This window comes from Dipteris shenzhenensis, chromosome 3 (genome assembly GCF_047967505.1).
Source record: "Dipteris shenzhenensis isolate YYH24624 ecotype China chromosome 3, Dip_SZ_1.0, whole genome shotgun sequence".
Classification (NCBI taxonomy): Eukaryota; Viridiplantae; Streptophyta; class Polypodiopsida; order Gleicheniales; family Dipteridaceae; genus Dipteris; species Dipteris shenzhenensis.
This window is the reverse complement of record NC_141598.1, coordinates 3,850,139-3,873,795: the sequence shown is the minus strand read 5'-3', so window position 1 is coordinate 3,873,795 and position 23,657 is coordinate 3,850,139. Positions and strand designations below refer to the sequence as shown.

General features: G+C 43.7%; 1 protein-coding gene across 8 annotated transcripts in view; it reads left to right on the top strand.

The window, feature by feature from the left end:
- Nucleotides 1-487: 487 nt before the first annotated feature.
- Nucleotides 488-23,657, top strand: part of LOC147903244 (uncharacterized) — a 74,274-nt gene continuing 51,104 nt past the window's right edge. For 2 of the 8 annotated variants that reach the window (XM_087372664.1, XM_087372659.1), the window contains exons 1-7: nt 819-961; nt 1,125-1,228; nt 6,963-7,059; nt 7,175-7,292; nt 18,186-18,288; nt 18,482-18,547; nt 18,736-18,947. In XM_087372664.1, the coding sequence (XP_087228790.1) occupies nt 871-961; nt 1,125-1,228; nt 6,963-7,059; nt 7,175-7,292; nt 18,186-18,288; nt 18,482-18,547; nt 18,736-18,947 (791 nt within the window). In that variant the 5' untranslated portion in view covers nt 819-870. Of the gene's footprint in view, nt 599-818; nt 965-1,124; nt 1,229-6,962; nt 7,060-7,174; nt 7,293-18,185; nt 18,289-18,481; nt 18,548-18,735; nt 18,948-23,657 lie in introns of those variants that run through there. The other 6 variants (XM_087372660.1, XM_087372656.1, XM_087372657.1 and 3 more) reach the window with 5 other exon arrangements.

Below are 23,657 nucleotides of genomic sequence, written 5' to 3'. Positions count from 1 at the left end.
TGGCCATAGAATACCCTAAGATACCTGCTCTAGCACTAGCCAATAGCAATCGGTCCAGGAAAAAGAAGGAGGGTGTGCAACGCCAAAGGCCAAGATAGAGCACTTTAATGAATTTGAAAGAATACAGACCAAAGTGGTGGAATTGTATTTGACTAAGCCCACAAAAGCACCTAAGTCGCCAAATTTTGAGAACCGCTCCTTGGGAGTGAGACTCCTGTTGAAAATCCATCACTAGTTTCACAAAGCAAACAACTTCAAAAGTTCAAACCCAATGTTAGAATGAAGAGCGAAATGGGGAATACTAACAAAAAAGAAGAGGTACTTTGATTGTGCTAAGGTTTCATTTGCACCATTCACATTTTGCCTTCTTTTGAGTTTTATATTTTCACCTAGGACTTGGAATTTTTGTGGGTGTCTAGTGCTACCTAGAGCACATATTACATTTTGATCACCTATTTTCGAATTCTTTTCCATTGGGCCACCACAATCAACATATCTACAAACCATGATGGACAACTTTTGCTCCAACTTAGAATTCAAAGAACCAACAACTTACACCATCTATGGAGCAACCTTGACAACCCCAACAAACAAGCAAGTACCTCATTCGCATACTGGACAGACCATTCCATTGGGTACATTTGCACAAAATGCACACTAACACTAACACTTACAATGACATTCATAAGGGAAGTGGAGATCCCCACCTTGTTTGTAAAAGTGTAAGGCGGAGTGGTTAAAATTGTGATTGTCCAGCTTGTTCAGTTATGCCTCACGAGCCAGAACATTATTCTCCCTCTGTTGTGTGGCCTGTTTCCCGTGGAAATAGCTAACGCCACGATTTTTTTTTGATCATGGTCAGTTTTCAACATGGAAAATCGTGCAATCTTAAGTGCCGCTAATGAAGCCCCAGGGCGCAGTTCTAAACCCCTGCAGCTTCCCCGACTCGATCTTCATGGCGGTGGTATCGTGTTGACGTTAGAGATCTTACATTTCTAAACGTCTTTCACCAGGGCAAGGCTTAAAGCGATTTTCAGTTTTTACATCGAACCGAGAGTTAGGAAATAAGTGAAATATTACCAGCTAGATTTGATTACTTTTGACATTATCATGCTTCGTGACAGCAGTGACACAGTACAAGAATGAGTTGTTTAGAAGCGGAGACGAAGACTCAATCGAGACTCAGATTGAGTCTGAGTTGCCATTCAAAAACGTCAGTCTTACAAAGGTTATATTCAAATCCTTTAGAAAATGAATGTATGGGAGAAGCGTCTCCACGCTTCCATTGCTACCTGTGTAAATACACGAAAAAGGAAATATTTTCATAACGTGCATTGAACACGATTGAGTGTAGCATCTGGCAGAGATTCATAGGTTCGGTGAAAGGGGACAGTAGGTCCTTAAGCCAATGGTGGCGGATCCCATGCCCAAGGACATCAAGGATGCTTCACGAAAGATTACCATGACTGTAGATCCAGTGGAGCTCGAAGCATGCCCAAGCCCAAGCCCTTGCATTGATCATAGGGATGACGGAGGGCTCTGTTATTCCACATATTCAGACGCTTGATACGTTAGGTGAGGCGTGGGTGAATCTGAAGGATTTGTACGAGATGGACAACGCGTCCTATTTTTCCAGCACCACTTGTTCAACAGCGAACATGGAGGAAGGGGATTGAGTACATGACCATTTCACGAACGTGAAGGTGGTGAGAGATCAGTTGTCATCAGCTGGTCAGAAGGTGGACTGCATTGTTGGTACTTGGAATGCTTTCGAGGAGTTTAAAAGCTTCGTGAACTGCGGTGATAATAGGAGAGAGAACTAGGCCTTTGACATTTGAGGAATTGGGCCCTTGTTGATTGAGGAGGCTATAGAGAAGCTCCACGACAACAAAGTTGACAAGGTATTTTCGGCAAAGGACAAAGTCAATCTTGGCAAAGGGAAGGCTAAGAAGACTCCAAGGGTGACAACTTGATAGGTAGGGACAAGAAACATGGCTACTTCGCAAAGGATTGCCGGAAGAAGAAGGCCGATTAAAAGGAGGAGGAGTCAACTTCCATGCAGGAGACCAAATCTGTATCAGCCAACGTGACTACAGGAGCGCTTTACTTGATCATTGAGCATTGCTCAACTTTTACAGTGAGTGAAGGCAAGCAAGGCTGATATGTGGACAGCGGAGCTTCACGACACATTGCCAACAAGAACTCATGGTTCAAATCCATGGAGCTTGCACACCCAGACTCGACGGTGACGGTGGGGGACAGCAAGACATGCCCTATGGAGGGTATTGAAAGCATTGCATTCCTAACAAACTGAGGAGACGAAGAGGTAATTTTTGGTGTTCTTTATGTATTTGCTCTTTGTAAGAACTCGCTATTTGTAAGTTAGATGTCCATGAAGAGGATGACGGTAAAGTTTGATGATAAGGAGGTCATGGTACGATCCAAGGCAACTGGAGAGATCGTTGCTCAAGGAGTTGAAGAGAATGGGCTGTACCGGACCAATGCACTTTTGGTTCATGGTGAAAAAGGGGACTCTAAGTTGTGGCATGAGAGACTTGGTCGCATCAACTATAGGACATTGTCGAAGATGCAGAAGTTAAAGATGGTGGATGCGTTTCCACTGATTGTAGGCATGGATGAGGTTTGCAGGGCTTGCTTGGAGGGACATCAAGGACCAAAGCCCCGTAGAGTTGTGCACTCCGATTTATGCGGGCCCATTTCAACAAACTCATTCGTAGTCTCTCGCTACTATTTGACTTTTCATTGATGATTGCAGCCACATGATTTGGGTATACTGCTTGACTATCAAGGTAGAAAAGGAGTCAAGGAAGGTTTTGAAGACATTCTGCACTGACAAGGGGGGTGGAGTTCACTTCAGTAGCATTCTACGCTTTCTTTACGAAGCATGAAATCAAAAGACAACTAAATACAGCTCACACTTCTTAGTAAAATGGGGTTGTAGAGAGGAAGACTGTGTGAATGTAAATTTGGTTGACCTTGATGAGGGGGAAGCAACTCCCAAAGGCCTATTGGGGTGAAGCGATTATGCACATCCTGAACCGGCCGAAGACAAGGCAATTGAAGACAAAACTCCTTATGAAGTCTATTATGGTAAGAAACTATTATCAGACATTTAAATGTTTTTGGTTCTATGGACGCGGTGTTTCACCCTCCAGCTTGGCTCTCCGGATACTGCTCTAGCTCTCATGGAGAGAAGCCCTATTCTCCTGGGCCCTCATTTGGTGTCTCTTATCCCTTGGTATCATGGGTTCAAGGTGGAGGACATGGATTCGACTCACCATGTTCCCCGCTTTCCTGTGACGCTCCGCTTCTTGGGGCTTCCAAGGGAATATAGGTCTATCCATCCCTCCATCGGGCGGGCTTTTGGCACAATTTTAGAGTACCCTTCAGAGTCGGAGGCGACAGTGGTGACAAATGATGGGGTTCCTCGACTTAGGCTGGTGATTCTCTTGGAGACCTTGGAGGGAGGCACTTTTCACCAGCGTTTGGAGGTCTCTGGTTTACCAGGACAATGTTTGAGGTGCACACGGAAGGGGCATCTAGCTAGAGATTGTAAGAGAGGCCTAGAAGGGGTGCATCCCTCCTCACAGGAGACACAAGGACAACATAGTGACACGAGAAAAGGTGGGACTCCAAGGCCACCCACTGGCCTGCATCTAGTCCCTGATCTGTCTCCTCAAGAGAGTGAGGCCAACTATCGTGCCTACAACTGCCCTGTCTTGTAGAAGATTCAGGGCCTGCTATACCTGTTGCTTATCTGACGGTGAAAGAATAACTTTGACAGCTGTGGGGATCGAGCGTGCTGCCATAGAGCCCCTTTGGCCAGACCAAAGGTCGCCACCAAAAATCCGGATCACTAGGATAAGCAATAAACTGCACCACCCGCTAAAAGGCGGGAACTTGGAAGAGGAAGGCGAGAAAATGCATGCTATTTTAAAGAATGACACCTGGAACTTGGTAGATAGACCTCAAGCGGAAGGTGATTGGTACGAAGTGGGTGTAAAAGTTAAAGTTCAAATCTGATGGGAGCTTGGATAATTATAAAGTGGTATGTGTAGGCAGAGGGTCTCGACTTCAATGAGACTTTTGCTCCTACAGGAAATCTGAGGAGGTGGTATATGTTTCAAGTTCTCCGAAATAGGCTCCTAGAGCATGCTACCAAAGCATTGATGAGTTCTTCACCAAAATCGGGTTGAATCGAAGTCCATCGGATGCGAACCTGTATCTCCTCTCGGGGAGGAGAAGGTTGGTGGTAATCTTGTATGTAGATGGCTTGATACTTACACGTGATCATAAGAAGAGGATATTGCATGTCAAGAGACTTCTGATGAAGGAGTATGAGATGACATATGTGGGTCTTCTTCATTACTTCCTTAGGATAGAAGTCAAGCAGACAGAAGGGAACATCTTCATCTCTCAGGAGAAGTATTGCTGTGAGATACTGAAGTGGTTCCAGATGGAGAAGTGACTCCAATGAAGGTTGTCCTGATGCTGAGTGCTGAGGATACATCTCAGCTGATTGATGCTAGTAGTATTGGAGGTTGGTAGGCAGTTTGCTCTATTTGACCAACACCAAGCCAGACATTTCTTATTCCGTTGGTGTGCTTTGTCAGGTTTTCTTTGAAACCCAAGGACAATCACGGGAAGGTAGGATTATGGATGCTAAGGTACTTGAAGGGTACTAGCACATATGGTATCACATATAGCATGGGTATGGAGTTGGGTGGTTTGTGTGACTCAAATTGAGCCGCAGACTGGGACACTTGGCGTTCGACTACTGGTTATTGCTTCATCTTTCTTTAGGGGTCATTTCATGGCTAAGCAAATGATAGTCAACAGTCGTCCTTCCTTCTACAGAGGCGGAGTACAAAGCTGCTTGTATTGCAGCGAGATGTGGTGGCTGATGTGCATTCTTGAAGACATCGACGTGCTTTAGGAGGATGGAACGATGATCATGTGTGACAATCAGAGTTGCATTGCCATTGCCAAGAATCCTGTGTTCCATGCAAGTACGAAGCACGTCGAAGTTCACTACCCCACTTTATTCAGGAGCTCATCATTGACAAGCTTGTAGAGCTGATGTACTGTCCAACCACCGACAACATCTCGGATGTATTTACAAAGGCACTTCCAAGGGATCAACTGGAGCACCTCATTTGATGGATGGTGATTGGCCCACAGTTACATCATGGAGAGGGGGTGTTAGTAGTCACCAACCCACCTGTGAGCCCCCAAATCAGGAGGACAAGCTTCAGTAGACTGTAGGGGGTTGGGAGTATCTGAATCATAAGATTGCACCGCAATCTGCATCAGTACGGAGCACTGGCTGCAAGGATATTGGGCCTTGGATCTGCTGCGATGGATCAGGACAGGTCTGCCAGGCAGATGGCAGTACAAACAGCCTGGAACATGGGCTGCCAGGGCCTATTAGGCGCCTGTACCCACGACCTAACCTTGGGGTAAGCCAGGGTGTATGCAGTCGGTTGAGGAGCAGGTTTGGTTGGTGGCAGTCTGCAGGTCCAGTCGGTGTAGCAGCAGCCCAAGTCGGGTGGTAGGGGCTGGCTACCAGCCCATATAAACCTGAAACCCCCTTACACTTTCCACACATCATCAAATTCACAGAAGCCCTTCAGCAAGGCTGCGTGGACTTGGAGAGAGTTGTGGACTGTTCTACAGGAGAGATCTCAGCATTTTAATAATCTAGATTACTGTTTTGTGCCCAGCTCCTTGCTGGAAGTTGTGTGCTTTGTTCTGAGCTTTTGTTCCCACTTTCATGGACAAATAAAGTTTGAATTGTCTCCCTCTTATTCTCTCCTATCTGCTCTATCTCTTGTGAGGGTGTCTAGAGTGATTGGAAAGGGTTTTTTGGGATTATTCCACTACGTGAGGTTTGAGTGATTCATACCTTGTTTCTCTGACATTTTGCTCATATATTTGGAAAGGCAACAAACGTAACATGTGCATCTCACAAATATATATACATGGTTATACCGGATCCAAGGCATCTTGGACATTCTCCTGGTATAGGAGCATGTATTCATAGGTGTGGGTGCTTCCTTCCAAGACAAGGCTCAAATGTTTGATCCCTTACAATGGGGAAGAAGGGGGGGGGTTTGTGCATTTCAGTTAGCATAGCCTTGGCACTTGATGTTTTTCACTAGGGAGAGCTCTATGGGTGAGTGGAGGGGGAGGGCTATAAAATCATGTACCCGCGACACAAAGGATGGGGAACCTATCAAGTAGACTATAGTACTTGTCCCACCCCCATGTGGAAAATAAGCGAGTCCTCTGGATAACGGCCATTTCTGAAGGCTTTTATATTTTATTAGGTCGTGTGCAAATCCCATCTCCAGTAGTTGTTGTCCATACCCTGTCACATGTGGTGTATCCTCTGAGTGCCTCAATATCCCAAGCTCTATTGGGTCCATCTCTAGTCCTACGAGGGGGTCCGATCGAAAATCTAGACCCACCTGTTTGCTCCCCGTACAGGCATTGATGTCATGTAGGAGGAGGATCCCCCCTTGTCTAGAGAACTTTGTGATATCATCGTGTATCGTCTCATATGGGCTGTGGCCCTCTGTGGCAACCTCATGCGCAGAGCATGATGTATCCAGGGGGAAATAGCATATTGCAATGAAAATTGGTTGTGCGATTGTATCTCGAGACTCAACTCGTATCCACATGTGTCATGGATGTTCCTCCTTCCACATCACGGATATGAGCAGTCTCAAATGCGACTGCTAGCCCCTAGAGCCTTGTATCCCATGAGCCGACTCCCAGTGTATCCTGCCACTATGGGTAGCCCTCTCTTTGGACTCTCATGTGTCTCAAGGTAAGAGATAACAGCGCTCGATGTATTACTTGTATTGTCGGCTGGTCGGGAAGTCTTACATTGTATAACTCTTGGTTCAACATATTCTTAAATTGTCTTGGATTTGCAGTTGTTTGAACTTACTGTACAGGATGAAAAGGGTTTGCAATTGGAGCTCAAACATTTGCTCTCTCTGCAAAAGAAGAAGGACCGGAATTTACCTGGGAGTAAGAAGTAGCTCATTTGTTCATAATTTTCATATTTCAGTTTCTAAGAATTGCAATCTTTTATGTTTTAGTCTCATGCAATATAGTTACCAATAGCTAGTTCGGATGTTCCCAGTGCTGGTTGGGAGTAATGATTTCCTATCACCAAGGTCTGGTTGCTTGACACCCTTATCAAGTGCTCGTGCTCCCTCATTCAGTGGTCATGGAAGTTCTTTTCAATCTGCTTTGGAGCGGTAAGGTTGGCTTGTAAAAATGTTTCAGAAGCCCTTACACAATTTTCTTGAGCTACATCTGAAGAGTTGGAGATATAACTGCATGCCATAAGGATGCTGTTGCTTTTGAAACACTGAAATATGTACTGGCCATATAATTTTTAATTGTACCTTTTTCAGAAACTTCTGCATATATGCATGCGTATCAAGCATTGTTTGTACACAGATTCTCACTGGGGAACAATGGGATTCATTTACTAGAAATATTCTTGGTATATTTGTACAAAAAATAGCATATGGAATCATGTTTTGCAATGAAATTCTAGAAGCTCTCAGAGATAAGGATAACAATTTATCTGGTTTTCTAGTCAATGTTGATCTGTTATGAGAAGACTTGCTTTTGTATATTACAGAGCCCAAAGCTATACAGTTTCACAATTGGACATCCGATCAAGTATGGACAAGGATGTTGAAATATAATGTGAAGCAAAAACTTTTAAAATTTGAATGTACTCAAAAATTATTTTTTTTGGGAAGTGCATTTGCCCATTTTAGTGGATTCTACCCTTGCAAGATCCTTTCATCAGCAGCTGGCTTATTCTGCCTGTCCAGACATGCATCAGAGGGACCTGAGAGCTGCAGTTCTCCTGCTTGCTGGATATTTGCTTTGGTCCAGACCCCCTTCTGAAGGACATCAACATGAAGCAGGTGGCCTTGATTTCGCAAGGTTCCACCCACATCGTGAGGGAAGCAGGGCTGAAAGACGGGCAAAATTTGGACATACAGTTACAGTTCTCATATCCTGTCATTGCACAACGCATAAAATCCCACCATTGCACTCCAATCTCCCCCTGCTCTCCACGACAAACGCCCCCCTACTGCCCCCCTCCTTTGCTGTCTTCTCCGCTTTACCCCTTGTATGCCTCCACCACTCCCTCCTGTGAGCTGCATGCCCACTTTCCTTGCACTGACTGTTGTGTCCTCCTGCTTCTTTTGTATTCTTTTTTTCCTACCTCCGTCTTGACCTGGTTTTTGTGGCTTTGTCAACGTTTACTTCTCTCCTTGCCGGGTGACAGGCTACAGCCAACAGGAGGGCTGTTCTCTCTCCTCCACCCTTCGTTCTTATTTTCTTCTTTCGGATCCTGCCTTTTTCTCCCTGCTCCCTTGCATGTTCTTACACCGTACACCTAGCTTTTCATTGTGCCTTACCAGGCTCCCATTTGCTTCAGGGCATGTTGCATTTGCATGGCCTGCCTCACTGAGCTGAGGCCATGCTTCCCCTCCAATTTCCTTCTTCTTCTTGTTTGAGCTCCTGCCTTTCTTTTTTTGCTTTGTTTGCTGCCTCCTACTTTCTTTTCTTTGCTTCTCTTCTTTGTATTTCAGCTTTCCTCTGCATTACATATCCCCCTTTATTTTAAATAGGAGCGCCTAAGTGGGCTATCCTACCGAAGCTTTAAACTTGGTGGAGAAAATTAGCCATAAGTTAAATTCTTATTTTGATGCATGTAACTTCACTAAATGGTGCAAAATACATGATAAGTATCTAAATCATGTCTTGCCATTTAATTTGACATGCTACATGACTTGATTTGGATTCGTCGATCAAAAGATATAGGTTGTCAAAGTTTGGTTGTTTTTGGCGATCAACCTAGATTTTCAAAAAGAAATTGAATGCTATGGTTTCCCAGCTTTTTGTCCCAAACCCAAACGAGCACCTAATTTTCTAATATTCGCCTTTAAAAAACCACTGACATGGAGCAGATGGAATTTCTTGGTCTTTGTTGCTTTGACCCCAACTGGAAAATTCATACACCACCATTGCGTCCGCAGAAAGAAAGAAAGAAAGAAAGTTTATTAAAGTCTTTGGAAGATTGATAGGTCTATGAGACTGTGAAAATCCTGATACAACAAGCTGTGGTAGTGGAGCTACTAAACGAGCGTCCATACCAATGCAAAATGCAAAAATGCAGAATGGCAGTACTAAGTCCTAAGTACAACATAGTCATGTCGATGGTTGACTATATATCAGTCTCAGCATCGTCATCAATATCATCATCATCATCGGCAGCAGCAAGATATCAGGATGGATGAGGCAGTGGAGGCATGAAGTCGGCAATAGAGTGTTGTCGACCACTTAGAGGTGCGGTCCTGGCACGTCTCTTGGTTGTAGCTCTGCTTGTAATGTTTGCCAAATAAAAGACGCCCTGAAAATAACCTATACCCTAAAGTTAACATAAGGAGAAGTCAAGAGGTAAGACAGAGAGCATCCAATCTTGAGCCTGACTGCTTGAAGGGTGGGATCCATGAAGAGAAAAGGCCAACTTTTGTAGGTAGGGGTGATTGGACCATAGTTCCAAACATACATTTAAGGTATCAAACATTTGTAAGTATGATACGTTATAGAGTTCAAATAAAAATTTCAAATCTCCAAGTTTCCACTTTCAACTTTCAGTCATATCGGATGTACTCAGAGGTTCGACCTGAAGGATTCATCATTTAATGTTATACATTACAGTGTCTGAAAACTTTCAAGATTGACTGAAATTTGAAAGCATTAATCATTGATGGTTGAACAATGAACATTCATGTCACATGTCACTCTGAACCAAATCTCAATCCATGTGTCTTCATTCATACACATCAGCATCTAGATTCTACGTGAGAAATGCCAAAAAAAAAACAGCCAATTGGGGAGCCACTAAACATTAAAAACAGCAACCAATAAACGATGTGGTAATGTATGTTTGGAGAAAAGAAATGTCTTTATGTCCAAGACTCCAATGTTTGCCCTACCAAACATACGTGTATGTTTGGAATATCGATTTGTCGGATAAATAAGGTCAATGCCTCACCTGGTCAATATCGATTTGTCGGATAAATAAGGTCAATGCCTCACCTGGTAGCCCTGAGTGCAATGTTGCTTGACACCTTTTTGTGTAATGGTGCAAAGGGTGTAACATTGGCAGAGAACAGCCATGGGGCCAACCTGGTCACATAGGGCTGACTGTAAGCCCAGAACCAGGGCAGGCTGTGGGGCTGAAACAGGCCCAGCCAAAAGGCCATGGAATAGGCTGGAGCAGGGCTTGGACAAGGCAGGAATAGGTGCTTGTTTATAGGCTGCACTGGTCGACAATATGGCATGTACTAGTCGGCACTACAGCAGCAAGTGCAGGGGCAGGTACAGTCAGCAGATCAGGTCGGCTGATGGAGTACAGTGCACAGACTGGGTCAGCCCAGTCTGCAGGGTCTGGTAGCAGCAATAGCAATCTGATCGGTCAGATTGGGGGCTTTTTAGCCCTATAAAGGGCCCTTTGTTCCAGCCCTATACAAGGGCTCCCTTTGGGGGGCATTTAGTACCTAGGTCACTACTCTCCCTTGAGCAACTGACAAAAGTGTTGGAGATCACTTTTCCACATGTGAGCCCCCATATGAGGAGGACAAGGAGCCAATTGATGGAACAGTCCAAATTTTATACTTCTAAATGAAGCTGGATACTGAAAGTTAACTTGGACTAGGATCCACATGAAGGCCCGACCGGACTTAGTTTCAAAGGAGACCAGGGTTGGGTTCTGGATATTAACCGGATGAAATCTGGTAGAGAGAAGCTCTCCCTAATTGTCGAATTGATTTGTGGCATCAATCATGGATTGACGCTAGTGGCGTTTGAGTAATGGCGAGCAAAAGGGTGGCTCAACAATATGTATGTGTAGTTGGCAAGTCAAGGGAGTCGCGACATGCAAGATCTGCTTAGCATTTGCCTAGAGAGATGGACTTAGCAATGCAATGAAGTTGCAAGTTCAAGTTCCAACAGCCATAGCGCAAAAGCGGCGTGTAGAAGTGCATGAGCAAGAGGTCCAAGAGGCCCAGAGCTGGAGTGGTGTGCTACAAGCTGCACAATGATTGGCCATTGCTAAGACGAATTGGAGGTGAGCTTGAGTGAGCATACAGGATCTCACTGAAGCCCTCGAAGGAGATATGCAAGATCGACATCAACCCTCATTGTTGCAACCTAAGATCTAATGTACATTCATACCATATCGGAAAGGTGGAAACACCTTGGTAGCCGTGTGTAATTGAGAGATTGCACAAAATCAATCTAAAGAATAGAAGTGATGAATTCCTAGGTAGGTCTTGTTTCGCTCATCATTCGTACTTTACTCTTGGCAACTATTTTCAAACCAAAAGTATAGGCTAGCTTTGGATGCAATCCCTATAGCCACTACGTGTGATTTTACTTCCTTGTTTTATGCGAGCTTCAAGGGCATCATTCAGAACCGCAAAGGAAACACATAAGTGCACTTGTGGACCACACCTCAACTGCTTTCTACGCCTATGGCAAGTAGCCTCTCCGCCTATTGATGTAGGTCACATCTCATCTCCATGTTGATAGGGTTCCATCACCACCCTCTTTTCCATTCTACCATGGTTCCCTCCTCTTTGGGGTCACTCTTGTCTCTTATCTATCTTCTAGCATTTCCCAACCATATCCCTATTGGAAAAGTGAGTGATGAACTATGGCTTGGTTCATTGGCTCACCTTGGGGTGATTAGTGTTGAGAAGTATCAAAAAGTTCAAAAGAGTGGTAGTCAGACCACCGATGACAGTTTGTTGGTGCTACATTATTGTTGGAATATGAAGCCAAAGTGAGTCAAAAATGAGTGTACTAGGTGTCTAGGGGGTGTTTTATAGTCTAGTGAGTCCTAGACATGCCACGTGTCATATTGGGAGCTATCCCATATACACTATGGCTTTCTAGAGTCTAGTGTCACACTATATAGTGTTGTACTTGTCTTGAGTCTTTGGATATCAGACAACATCAAGCTATCTACATGTGAGTATTTTGGTTATCATTGCCTAGTACTAGTTCTTTCATTTTCCTTTCCATTTTGCTTTCCACATTTCCATTCCGTTCCTAGCTAGCTACTAGATCTCTTCATTTGGTATCAGAGCCATGTTCCTAGGCTTGCTCTCTCTTTCCCTTTCCCTTCCAAGAGGTTGAGGTGAGGGAGGCCAATGAAGCTACTCTAACTCCTCCTCCTTGGGAGGCTGCCCTCTTCTTTCCTTCCTTGAGCTCTCTTCTCCATGCCATGATCTGCCACCTCTCTTCTCCTTCCTTCAACTACATCTTTCTGTGACCTGCGGACGATGTGACGCTTCTATCCGGAGCTAGAAGCAGAATCACGGCTTTGTGTCTTCAGCAAAGTTGTAGAGGATCTTGAGTACTACAAATTTCGTTTTTACATCATTGCAATTTGAGTTTTTTTGTGAAAAGTTACAGCCCTTGCAAGAAGTGACAAAATTTGTTTCTGTGCGCGAATTTGTTCTGGAGCTCAATGATTTGACAGCCCAAGCATGATGCAATCAGCTCAACGTGGAGTTGTCCATCCTCTTCATCGTGGACCTCTGCTCCAGTGCGCCATTTGCTCCTTCTGCCGGACATTCTCTTGGAGCTGTTGTCCACGCTGCCTCTATCTTCTCTGCCCATCACTTGATGTGAGCTCTTGACATCACTTGATGTGAGCTCAACATTACATTGTGGTGACTCCTTCACGTGACTACTCCAAACTTTGGTGAGTTCTTCGATATTACTCCGACACACTCCACTACAATGATCTCTCTGATTAGTGTATTACACCGAGCTTGATGTAGACCACTCTACACCAACAAGTGACTTCTTCAACATTGCTTATTTGATCGGTGTCTGAGGTACTTCGCATTGATTGACTTTTCGATTGATCGTGGTACCTGAGGCTTCCACTTCGACATTGGTGACTCTCCTTCCTGCATTTTGAGAGTCCTCATGTAATTGCTCCATGTAGCTAGCTACCCATGGACTTCACTGACACATATTTTGGGGCATCCCTGCCTAGCGCTTCATTGACATCGTCATCGACTCGCAGGGATGTGCACACATTTCCTCCTAAAATGATATGTATTGAGTGTTTGGTTTTCATTGAGTCTAAAGGTCCTCTGCCTTGGATAGTCCTCACTTGCCTCTGAGATTGTGTGGGAACCATGTCTAGTTCTAGACCAACATGCACAGTTCTGATGACCTTCATTGTCGTGTTCTGTTCTTGGTTCCATTCCAGTAGTCTCTCACCTTGCCTTCATGGGGGGGTGTTGGAATATGAAGCCAAAGTGAGTAAAAAATGAGTGTACTAGGTGTCTAGGGAGTGTTTTATAGTCTAGTGAGTCCTAGACATGCCACGTGTCATATTGGGAGTTATCCCATATACACTATGGCTTGCTAGAGTCTAGTGTCACACTATATAGTGTTGAACTTGTCTTGAGTCTTTGGATATCAGTCAACATCAAGCTATCTACATGTGAGTATTTTGGTTATCATTGCCTAGCACTAGTTCTTTCATTTTCCTTTCCATTTTGCTTTCCATTATGCTTTCCACATTTCCATTCCGTTCCTAGCTAGCTTCTAGATCTCTTCAATTATTCTGTGTCAAACCTAGGTGACTTTGCCATGTGTCACATAGACATGCATTCACTACATCAATCACTCTAGTGGCGAGAATAGAGAGGCTACATGTTTGACTTACTGACATTGATGATCCACAGTAAAAATCAGTCTTACAGAAGATCCTCCTAGTAGATTTTGGAGCACTTCTCTTCAACTTGATGCAATTTTCATGTGCTCACATACTTTCATAGAGTTAGTAGAGACTTTGGCTCCATGATAGCCACCATGGTTGGTTTTGTCCTCGTCTTTAGCATTAATGGTAGAGCTTAGGCCTGTTCCTAACAACCAATACTTGGTCACACTGTCCCCATTAGCTGCCTTGAGTGCCCTCTTAGCCATTCACCTGCTCATGAGGTAAATGTAAAGCGTGGACACACAACTAGCATCCATTGACAATGCTTTACACTCTAATGGGCCTCAGTATCCCAAGGAATAACTCTGCTGGGCTCTGCTCTCACTCCAAGTGGCAATAGGCATCCAAAAATACCTACTCGGGACTTAGAAACTGTTACTAGCAACCCATGTGGGGTCACACTATTCCTTTGACCGTCTCAAATGCCCACTAAGCCACTGGCATGCCCAAGCAATGGGTGAAAGCATAATGATCAGCCTACAATTTCAAGGAAAACCTGCACTCGAATTGAAAGCATTCACGATGAACCACTCTACCGACTAGGTTGATCAACATAGCTCACAACCAAGAGTAATTTCCAACGAAGGAATTGGGCACCCTTGACCAGCCCAAGGGAAGAAAGATTGAGCCCGAACACGAGCCCAAGCACTGCCATTTGAACGCTGGCACACTAACAGTTGATCGTACAACCAATCCACCGGTGCACCCTGTGTGCACAGTTGTACAAAAACACTCCGTACTGTAGCTGTACGGGCAGCCATATGTAATCAATCTGTACCTCAGTTGTACGCCAACCATACATAGCCAATCAATGCTTTAGCCGTACGATGACTCATTCAACTGCACAAAGTTTCGTATGACATTCGTACTACTCCGGTTGGTCTCCCGTACACATTTTCCCCTTGCATCCGTACATAGGCCACATCAATGTATCGTATACCAGGCAAGAACCCTTCGTACGATGGCGTAGGCAATCTGTACGAGCTCTATATGCTAACCCGTGTGTGTGCTCTTCTGATTCCCGTATGTCTCCTACCAACCCGGCCCAGGTGCTTCCCATGTTTCAACCAGATTAGAACCTCTTGGAGTTGGCTAAATGCAAGTGCCACGTGGCAACTTACCACGTGGTAGACCCATGTCATGTTGAGGGTTTTGCCCCCCAAGGCCCTCTTTGGACCCCTCCTAGGGTCCATTAGCCCTTGACGTGCCCCAAGGCATAGTTAATGACTAGGAGCCCCCTTTTTCACACAAAACAACCTGGGGCCTTGCCCCTTATTTTTCATAGGGTCCTGCCCAGGCCCCACATGCAAGCCTGCATGCAAGCTCTAAAACTCACGTCCTCGTGACATCGCACCAAGTTATGTGAACCCATGGGAAGAAGGATAAATTTGCAATGTGGTATCACTATGGTGGTCCTCTATATGCTATATAAGGAACCGGTCCATTGGGCGACTGGGAATGGATAGAGGGTCTCGACAGATAGAGGCTCTTGTGGGGTCGGCTCCGCGAGGGGATAAAACTGTTGATGTTGACCAACTTGCATGGTCTGTTATGGTCTCCTTGTAGTAGCTCTCCATCGGACAAGTGCATGTGTCCCTAATCCAATAAACATGGAGGGAAGGTCCCCAAGCTTCATGTGTCGTCTCCTTGGGGATTGCTAGGCCATGCTATTGAGTGAAAAGGGTAAGTAATCACCTTCCGAGTGGACTTTGATTGTGACTCACGACCTCATCTTTGCATTGCGAGTAGCTAGTCTCTGTGTCGTATAGCCTCATGAAGGAAGATTGCTACTTGCCTTTGGTTCGGATGAACCAAGAGAGGGGTCCAAATCCATCTTTGAAAAGACAATGGTTGTGGCCTCGGATCTCATAGTACACAGGACACGCAATCCAAGACTCGCGAACCATTTGCATGTACAGGCATACCAACACCTCTGACCATCCTCAGCTGCTGCGAATGTCCTAAATGCCGATAACACGAGCCATGGTAATGTGTGTCGATTTGAGGTCATGGGACCAAAATCTAGGACTCGATGGAGGTATGTGAACACTGGAATACTGCGTCAAGCTGGAGTAGGGGGGGACGGAACTCAGCCAGATTGTTTGGTGTGGTACAAATGGCTTATGGCGGATCATCCGTGCCACTAATAGAAATAGAGCATGTCCACCCAAGCCCAATCGACCTCTAATAGATTAAGGCCACATGGGCTGCCATAGATACGGGTTGGGTGGACCAAAGAACCAAAGAGAAGAGACCTGGTGGCTGCCAATCGGGTACCAATATCGCTTCCATGGTATGTATGTTAGTGCATTGTAATTGGGCAGATTGTCAGTGCCACATAGGAGGGTTGAGGCCCTAGATTTTGTGTAAAGCCAAGAGGTGACTTCTCCTCACGCTCCTAACCTCTTCAGCTAGGATCCTTTTGTGCAATTGGGAGCTTCTTTCTTCAACTCCGTAGGCCAAACACAGAGAATGCTGTCTCACAGGCAGCAATTGTATATGCAATGATAGTAGAAGATGGACACTCCTTGCACTTAGATACATTCTCTCATGATTGTCTCATTTAATGACTTGGCTTGGTATACATTTTGGTACGTACATGATAATTAGGGATGACATGCCATTTATCAAAGTAGTGATGCATCTAATTTAGGGTCTTCATGCTTCAATAGTATAACAGCTGCAAGACCCTTACATTGGGTTATCATGTCATTTGCACTTTCTGCAATCAATCTTTTATTGAACTTTCTCTCTCTTATCAATTCATATATCGCGTGTGTTCTCTCTTATCCTTTAATGTGTTCTTGATTCCTAAACCCTATACTTCTTTGGGAAATGCTCCATCTACCCTCAGTGCGGTCAGTCAAGGGATGCCTTCCCGCACTTGTATGTAGCCTAGTTGGTGGTTGTCCAACTCTATCTGAAGCTGTTCAGCCATCAGGTCACACATGGCCCCCATCTGGTGTCCAAACTAGGACCTACTAGATAACTGAGCTACTCAAATGCCTTCTCCTCATATGGGGGGCTTATAAGTAGAGTTAGCTGGTTACCGCATAGTTACATGAGAGTGGAGCATTGATATCTAACAGGGTTAATCTAGGTGAGCTTAGGCCTAGGTTAATGTTTGTGTGCCATGTGGCAATACCATGAAGTAAAACACAAACTTGCTCAAGGAGAGCATTGGGTGGATGGTTGTGTCCTTGGGTTCAAAACACACCGGTGTGCAACTATATGAAACGACCTCAAACAAATTTTTATCATGTTTTTGTCTTTTGTTAAAATTTAATGCCTTGCAACACCGTACCAATGCATTTTGTCATGACCATAATGTTGTTCCTTTTCCGTGAGTTAAATTACATTGTTTATGTATAAATACTCTTGGCTGGTTAAGCTTCTCCAATTGGTCTGCAGTCTCGTTGTAGGTTTTTGATGTTGTACTATATCTTACAACCACAAGGTGATCGAATGGTCATCTTAAAGGCAGTTCTTGTCACCTATTGAACTTGTCCTTTCTATTCATGATCAGTTGGTTTATCTTGGCTCACTAGCCAGCTGCTTTCTTTAATCTGCTCTTTGTGTTCTATCTAAATGTGCTTTCTCCCCAAATTTTGATCCTAAATGATGTTGCTGTCCAAACAGTTTTTTCTCACTCTGCTTTTTGCACGTGTACTTTCACAATGTCCTTCAATGAGCATGACTGGAGTTGATGCAATGCAACGAAGGTCATTGGTTTGTGCTGCTCTTTTAAACCTGCTTTTGCTTTCTTGAGCATCTTGGTCCATTTCTAGACTTCAATGGTGCAAGGTATGCACATCCACATATCTGCATAGTTGTCAATTCATAGTTTTTAAAGGCGCTAGGTTTCCGAAGTCCATCTTTTGGTTTTATGTAACTCCAACACTAGGACTAATCAGTTCACATAATCTCCTACCAAACTTGAAGAAGCTTTTATATAAACAGTAGGTTACCTATTGTCATGAGGCCATCAAGAGATTCATGTATTGTCTTTGTTTGAATCTATTCCCTCGTTGAAAATGCCACTGAACTGTGTCATTGCCAATAATTTTAATCCATCATCTGTTCACCTCGTTTGAACCACTCATTTATACAAGATTTGTCTCTTTCAGTGACCTTGAGACATGTTTCAGTTACTAAGAGTGGTGAGAATCTTTAATGGTCGTTATAGTGATATAAATTTATATGTTGGGTCTTTAAAAATAGAAAAACCATGAACAAAAGTAGTATTGGTTTATTTTTATCAATCCTACAATAAATTGTCATACCTAACAAATTTTATCTTATCGAGCAGAGAAATTGGGTCGATGCCCAACTCAAGTAGAGAATTTGCAAAGAAAAAAGAAAAGCCCATCGAATCCCCTTTGCAAGACAGTTTACGAAGCCGATTTTGCAAGGTAGGCTCAATGTTTGTGGACATTGGCCTCTTTGTTAGAGTTTTATATTCAAATTTAGTGATGTTCTATAGATGCAGAAGGCACGTGTTGACCATTGGGTAGGTTTGGAAAACAGCAATCGTTGTTCAGATGAAGCTGCACAGTTTTGTTACTGATTTTTACTTCAACCATATGACTCATTTTCCTTTGGCAGCAAACAGCATTCGGAGAAAATACTTCTGACATGGCTGAGCCAGGGTGCAATGACCTTCAGTCTAAGGTAAATAAAATGGTTTGTTTGACTCTTCAAATTATTATTTAGAGGGATGGTCCTGAACAATTTGAGAAAGTTGCCTTTGGTGGTCGTCATTCATGAATGTATGCTGGATAATAAACATTTTCCTTGTGCACATCCCACTTCTTTCACAAGGTTATGTTTTTGAAACTGTTTTTCTTTGATTTGACTAGAAAGGACCACTTGAACAGAAACTATTGGAGCAAGGGATCACACCTGTCTACGAACCAAAGTGCTTCCAAGACAAGCCACATTGTAGCTTCAGGCCACTTGTCCCTGACATATCAGACTTGCGAGTTTTTCTTGTTTGCCCAGGTTCCAAGTTTGGGTGTCGAATCCAATGCCACATAAGAAGAGTGGTAGGCACTTACAAAATGTATCCAAGGTGATTGTTATGTTTCTCACAAGGTCAACCTTCCTTTGCATATCAGAACTAAAACAATTTATTTGCACTATGTGAATGCTTTTGGGATGAGACAAGTTCTTTCATGTATTTTATTGTAGTTATGGTTTACTCAATTTTCACACATTTTGATTCTTAAGCAGTCCTTTTCCACACATGCAAGCATCTGTATGTGTGCCCATGCATGGATATACAAGAATTTCAGGTGTGTGTACATAGGTACACTCAGGCATGTGTTCACACAAGCATGCATGCACACGCGCATATGCTTGTATACACTAAAAGTCAATTTAAATTAAATGCAATTACCTTGCACATGGTTCAAAATCCATGTGTGACTTCTTTTTAGTCTATTATTGAAATTTCTAGAGAAAATGCTCGTTATGGTACAAGGGGCCAATTCAATCAAGCAAGCGGGGTTTGCATGAAAGACATGTTTCTCCATGTATGTACAAGTATTTCAACTTGCATGTACATACGTGAGCTGATGAATGCGCTTACCTCTTCATGAAAACCCCGCTTGCTTGAATTGGCCCCTTGTACCGTAACAAACATTTTCTCTAAAAATTTGCATAATATACTAATTAGGAGTCACAAATGGATTTGTTTCTTGGACCATGTGCAGAGTTTACTGTATTTTATTTATGTTTTCAATTGTCTTTACCTTGACTTTTGGCATCTAGGTTTGAAGATTGCAGTGAAGCAAAATTATCTTCATATTGATTATATCTTTAAATTAGGAACTGCTAAGGTAGGGAATTAAGTCAAAAATCCCTAAGGAGTTTTTTGCAATGAGGATATTGATGTAGTATTTGGGAATAGCTGGAACACCACCACTTAACATGGTGGACGGCCACCTAAATTTCTTTTGAAGCATTGAGAACAGAGATAATTGAATTTGAGGTTCTTTTAGACATATGGGACCACCTTGAAGATGTGCCAATCAGTTCATCTGGAGATGTTATGTAGACCAATTATCATGTTTGGGCTGCTTACACTTTTTACAATGTTCCTTCATTTTCCCTTGTAGCCTTGCTAGCCCTCGGTCATTTTAACACTTATTTGTATGATGTAAAAACTAGAAAGAGCTAGCCTAGGCAATGGCAATGTAAGTACTTATTCTTTGGGAATTAAGATTTAGAAAACCCTTCTTTTTAAAACATACCCCATAATTTCCGAGGAGGAGATATGTTGAATCAGTCCAAAAAGAAGTTCCACAAAAAATGCTGCCTATGGATTAGGTATTCTTGTATGCTGACTCTTTTGTCATCAAAGATCAGCCGATGCGCTTTTCACCTCATTTCCAAGTTGACACGGGGTTGTACATTGATAGGTTCCAAGTCAAACCTAGACCTATCAAAGCGGAAAAGCTATCTCTAAGAATATCGTAGATAAAGATATAACAGCTTGACCGAAAGGCTTAGTTGGGATGAAAATTCATTGCTGATCCTATAGCAATAGTCTCCAATGTATCAAAGGTTGATAGAATCCAATTGTAAGTCAAGCTTTGGCAAGGAAGCAAGGAAAATTACGTTGAAATTGAAATAATAAGAATTAATCTATACCTGCCTCACAGTCAGCCCATCTCAGTTTCAAAGAAACGTGTGTTAGAATTAAAAGCCTCAATACCCCAAGTAAAAGGATCTCAACATATTACATTTCCTAAGTTGATCGTTTTAGTCTTTGTTGTGTTGTAGCTTGAAGTGGTCGCCCTTTCAAAGAGAGCATCCCTTATCAATGGCGTCTACTTCAGCACCATGGCCTCAGATCTCAACTTGAGTTGATTTACAACATCTGTACTAGAAGTGACCGTATATGGAATATTTTTATAGTACCTACATAAGCATTGGTAATCCATGTAACTACGTGTTAGGGTTGTCTTTCCACCCAGCCATGGTAGCTCTATGACAGAGGGCACTGCTAGAATCTCCGAGTGCACTAGTTGCCACCCTTACATATGCACTAGTCCACCAAGAACACAGTGTGTGTTTAGGACCTAGGACTAAGAACGCTTACGAAAAGCTTTGAACTGGGAAAAATCCCTCCGAAATAGTAGCAACAATCCCCCCAAAATCTTCACAAGTAGAGGTGGACTGTTTAGAAAAGGTTGTAGCAGGTCCAGAACAGAAAAAGTGCTTCCAAAACCAGTTGACCAGCTCCAAAAGACCTCAGAAAGAGGCAAACTGATCTGCAACTGAGGTGGCCTGCTGTAGAGTATCTCTAAGGGCTGCCCTGATGCTAAAGATGCAAGCGGCTGACAAAAACGGGCTAGGAATTGAGGTTATTCGTGGATGAAATCAAAGATTCTTGTGACAGAATTGTCTTGGATGCTTGGGCAAGCACAGGGAGGCACAGGGGAGTAAGGGAAACCTGCTCTACTACCAAATGTGAGAAGTGGAAATGGATGGAGAGCAAAAGCGTTGAGCAAGCTTGAACTGAAGTTGCAAGAGTGAAGTACTAAGGGGTTGTCAACATGACAAAATCCTAAAACCCTGGAAAAAGCTGAGAAGGATAAAGTTCCCCCAACCCTCCTAATTACTTAATATATTGGCCACTTACAATATTTCCAACAGTGGTCATACTTAAAACAAGTCTTTTCTCTATGAAAAAAGGGGATTGCCCATGTTGGAGAGGCGTGCTGAGCCTCACTCCTTGTGATGACATGTGTAATATTGAGGGACGTAGTCCCATGCAAACTGTATGCCTTGATGTACCTTGGATATAACGAATGAAGACCCTCTCTCTCCACATCCTTGTAGGTATCCTTTTGGAGGAGAGGAAGCTAGGTAGTTAGGCACCTCTTTGTCAGTGCCCGGCCTAGACAAGTGGCAGCTTTATGCTACTCCAACATGGTATCAGAGGCGGCAAAATTTTGGCAGATTGTCTGTGTGCACTCGCGCATGTGCGTTGCGCGAGTTAAAGTGTGGCAATGTTTGTTTAAGGTGGCCAAATTGGATTCCCTTTCTTGACTGGATTCTATTCCAAAGATGTGATTTTGGAGCCTGCTTACACCAAAGTGCGACTTGAAGGACATAAGACAATGTTATAGCCCTTTAGGCTAGCCGCTACCTTTACACATTCTCGTATTGGGAAGAGATTGGCTATGAGTAATATACATGCTGATGGTTCACGTGGTGTGATCTTGGCATTCATCTATCTGTGTTGGTGTGAAGGTGATTGGCATGCTTCACTCATGGAGGGTTTGGGGGGGGGTTGGAGAGGCGTGTTGAGCCTCACCCCTTGTGATGTAATGTGTAATCCTGTCATTTGAGGTTCAAAGCTTCAATTTTTGTTTGAGACTTGCTACAAATGTCTACATCCGAGTTTCGGCCCTCCAGTGATTGTCCTTGCACGTCAAACTCTCTTCAGATTCGGATCCTTTGTAATGCATTTGAACCTTTGTTGTGACCATCTCCAGTATTGCTGCTAGAAGACCGAATCTCATTCCTTGCATTCAGCTCACATGGCCTTTTGCCTCTCCCATAGCCTAGCTCTCAATCGATCCCTTGTAGCCTAGGGCCAAGCCTCCAACCCCACTTAATAAAATAGATTTGACCCAACCTAGCTCCTCTGCATGAATTGCCTGTTTGAATTATCGCCATAATTCATGGCAGTGACCAATGTGTAGTCAGTAAGTGAGTTAGGGGCACTTTTCCCTCATTAGAGGGCTTCCCCCCTAACCATAGTTAGGATCCCTAACTACAGTTAGTGGATAGTGACAAAACCTAAACCTCTTGTATGTTTTGCTCACACTCTTCTATTCACTACGTGTACGGTTTGCTCTCCATCTCTCCTTTTGCTTTCATTTGGTAGCAGAGCCTGCTCGCTTTCGTATCTGACGCCCGTCGCTCATCGTCAAGCCTGCCTCTGTCCCTAGACCTAGAGCCCATCGTCAAGCTCATTGTATAGCTGCTTCTTCCTGTCCGTATACCTGCCATACACCTGTTCTTACACCTTGCCGTACATTGCCAGCCAGCCGTACAGCATACAGCACCCGTACACTCACATTTGGTATAGCGCGTGTACACTCACTTGTGCAGGTAGTCCGTACTGCGTACGGATTTTCGTACTTGCAAGTAGCGTCTTACACTGTACTTGCACACGTGCTTCAACCGTACATTGTATGGTACATTTCGTACATTCTTGTACCTGCATCCTTTCGTTGACGTGCAGTGTCGTATAGGTTGACGTACCTGCACATTTGCTACAGGTGGTTGTTGCAGGTTTCGCAAGTGACCTTTGCAAGTGATAGGTGCAGATTGCATTTGGGGCAATTTTTTTTTTCAAACATTGCGATTAGTTGGTAGGATTTGCTCCAAAATTTGGGGCTTTTGGTTTTGCTTGCAATTTTGCAAAGAAATTTGGGGCTTTCAGCTAATTTACCCTCTTTTGGATGCAATTTTTCTGAAGAAATTAGGGCTTTTGGCATTCGGATGCAATTTCACACTGTACGAGGTGTTTGAACACTTTGCAGGAAATTTTGGACTCAGATTGAGTCACTTTGCAGGAAATTTTGGTCTCAGATTGAGTCACATTGCAGACTTTGCAGTGTTTTTTGGCAAGTTTTGGGCATCTGCAGGTTATTTGGGTACATTTTGAGCCTTTGATAGGCCGAGACAGCAAGCTGTTCTTTGGTTTTGGACACCTATTCTCTTCTATTTGGGGCTTTTTGATTTTTTGCAGGTGTTTCGC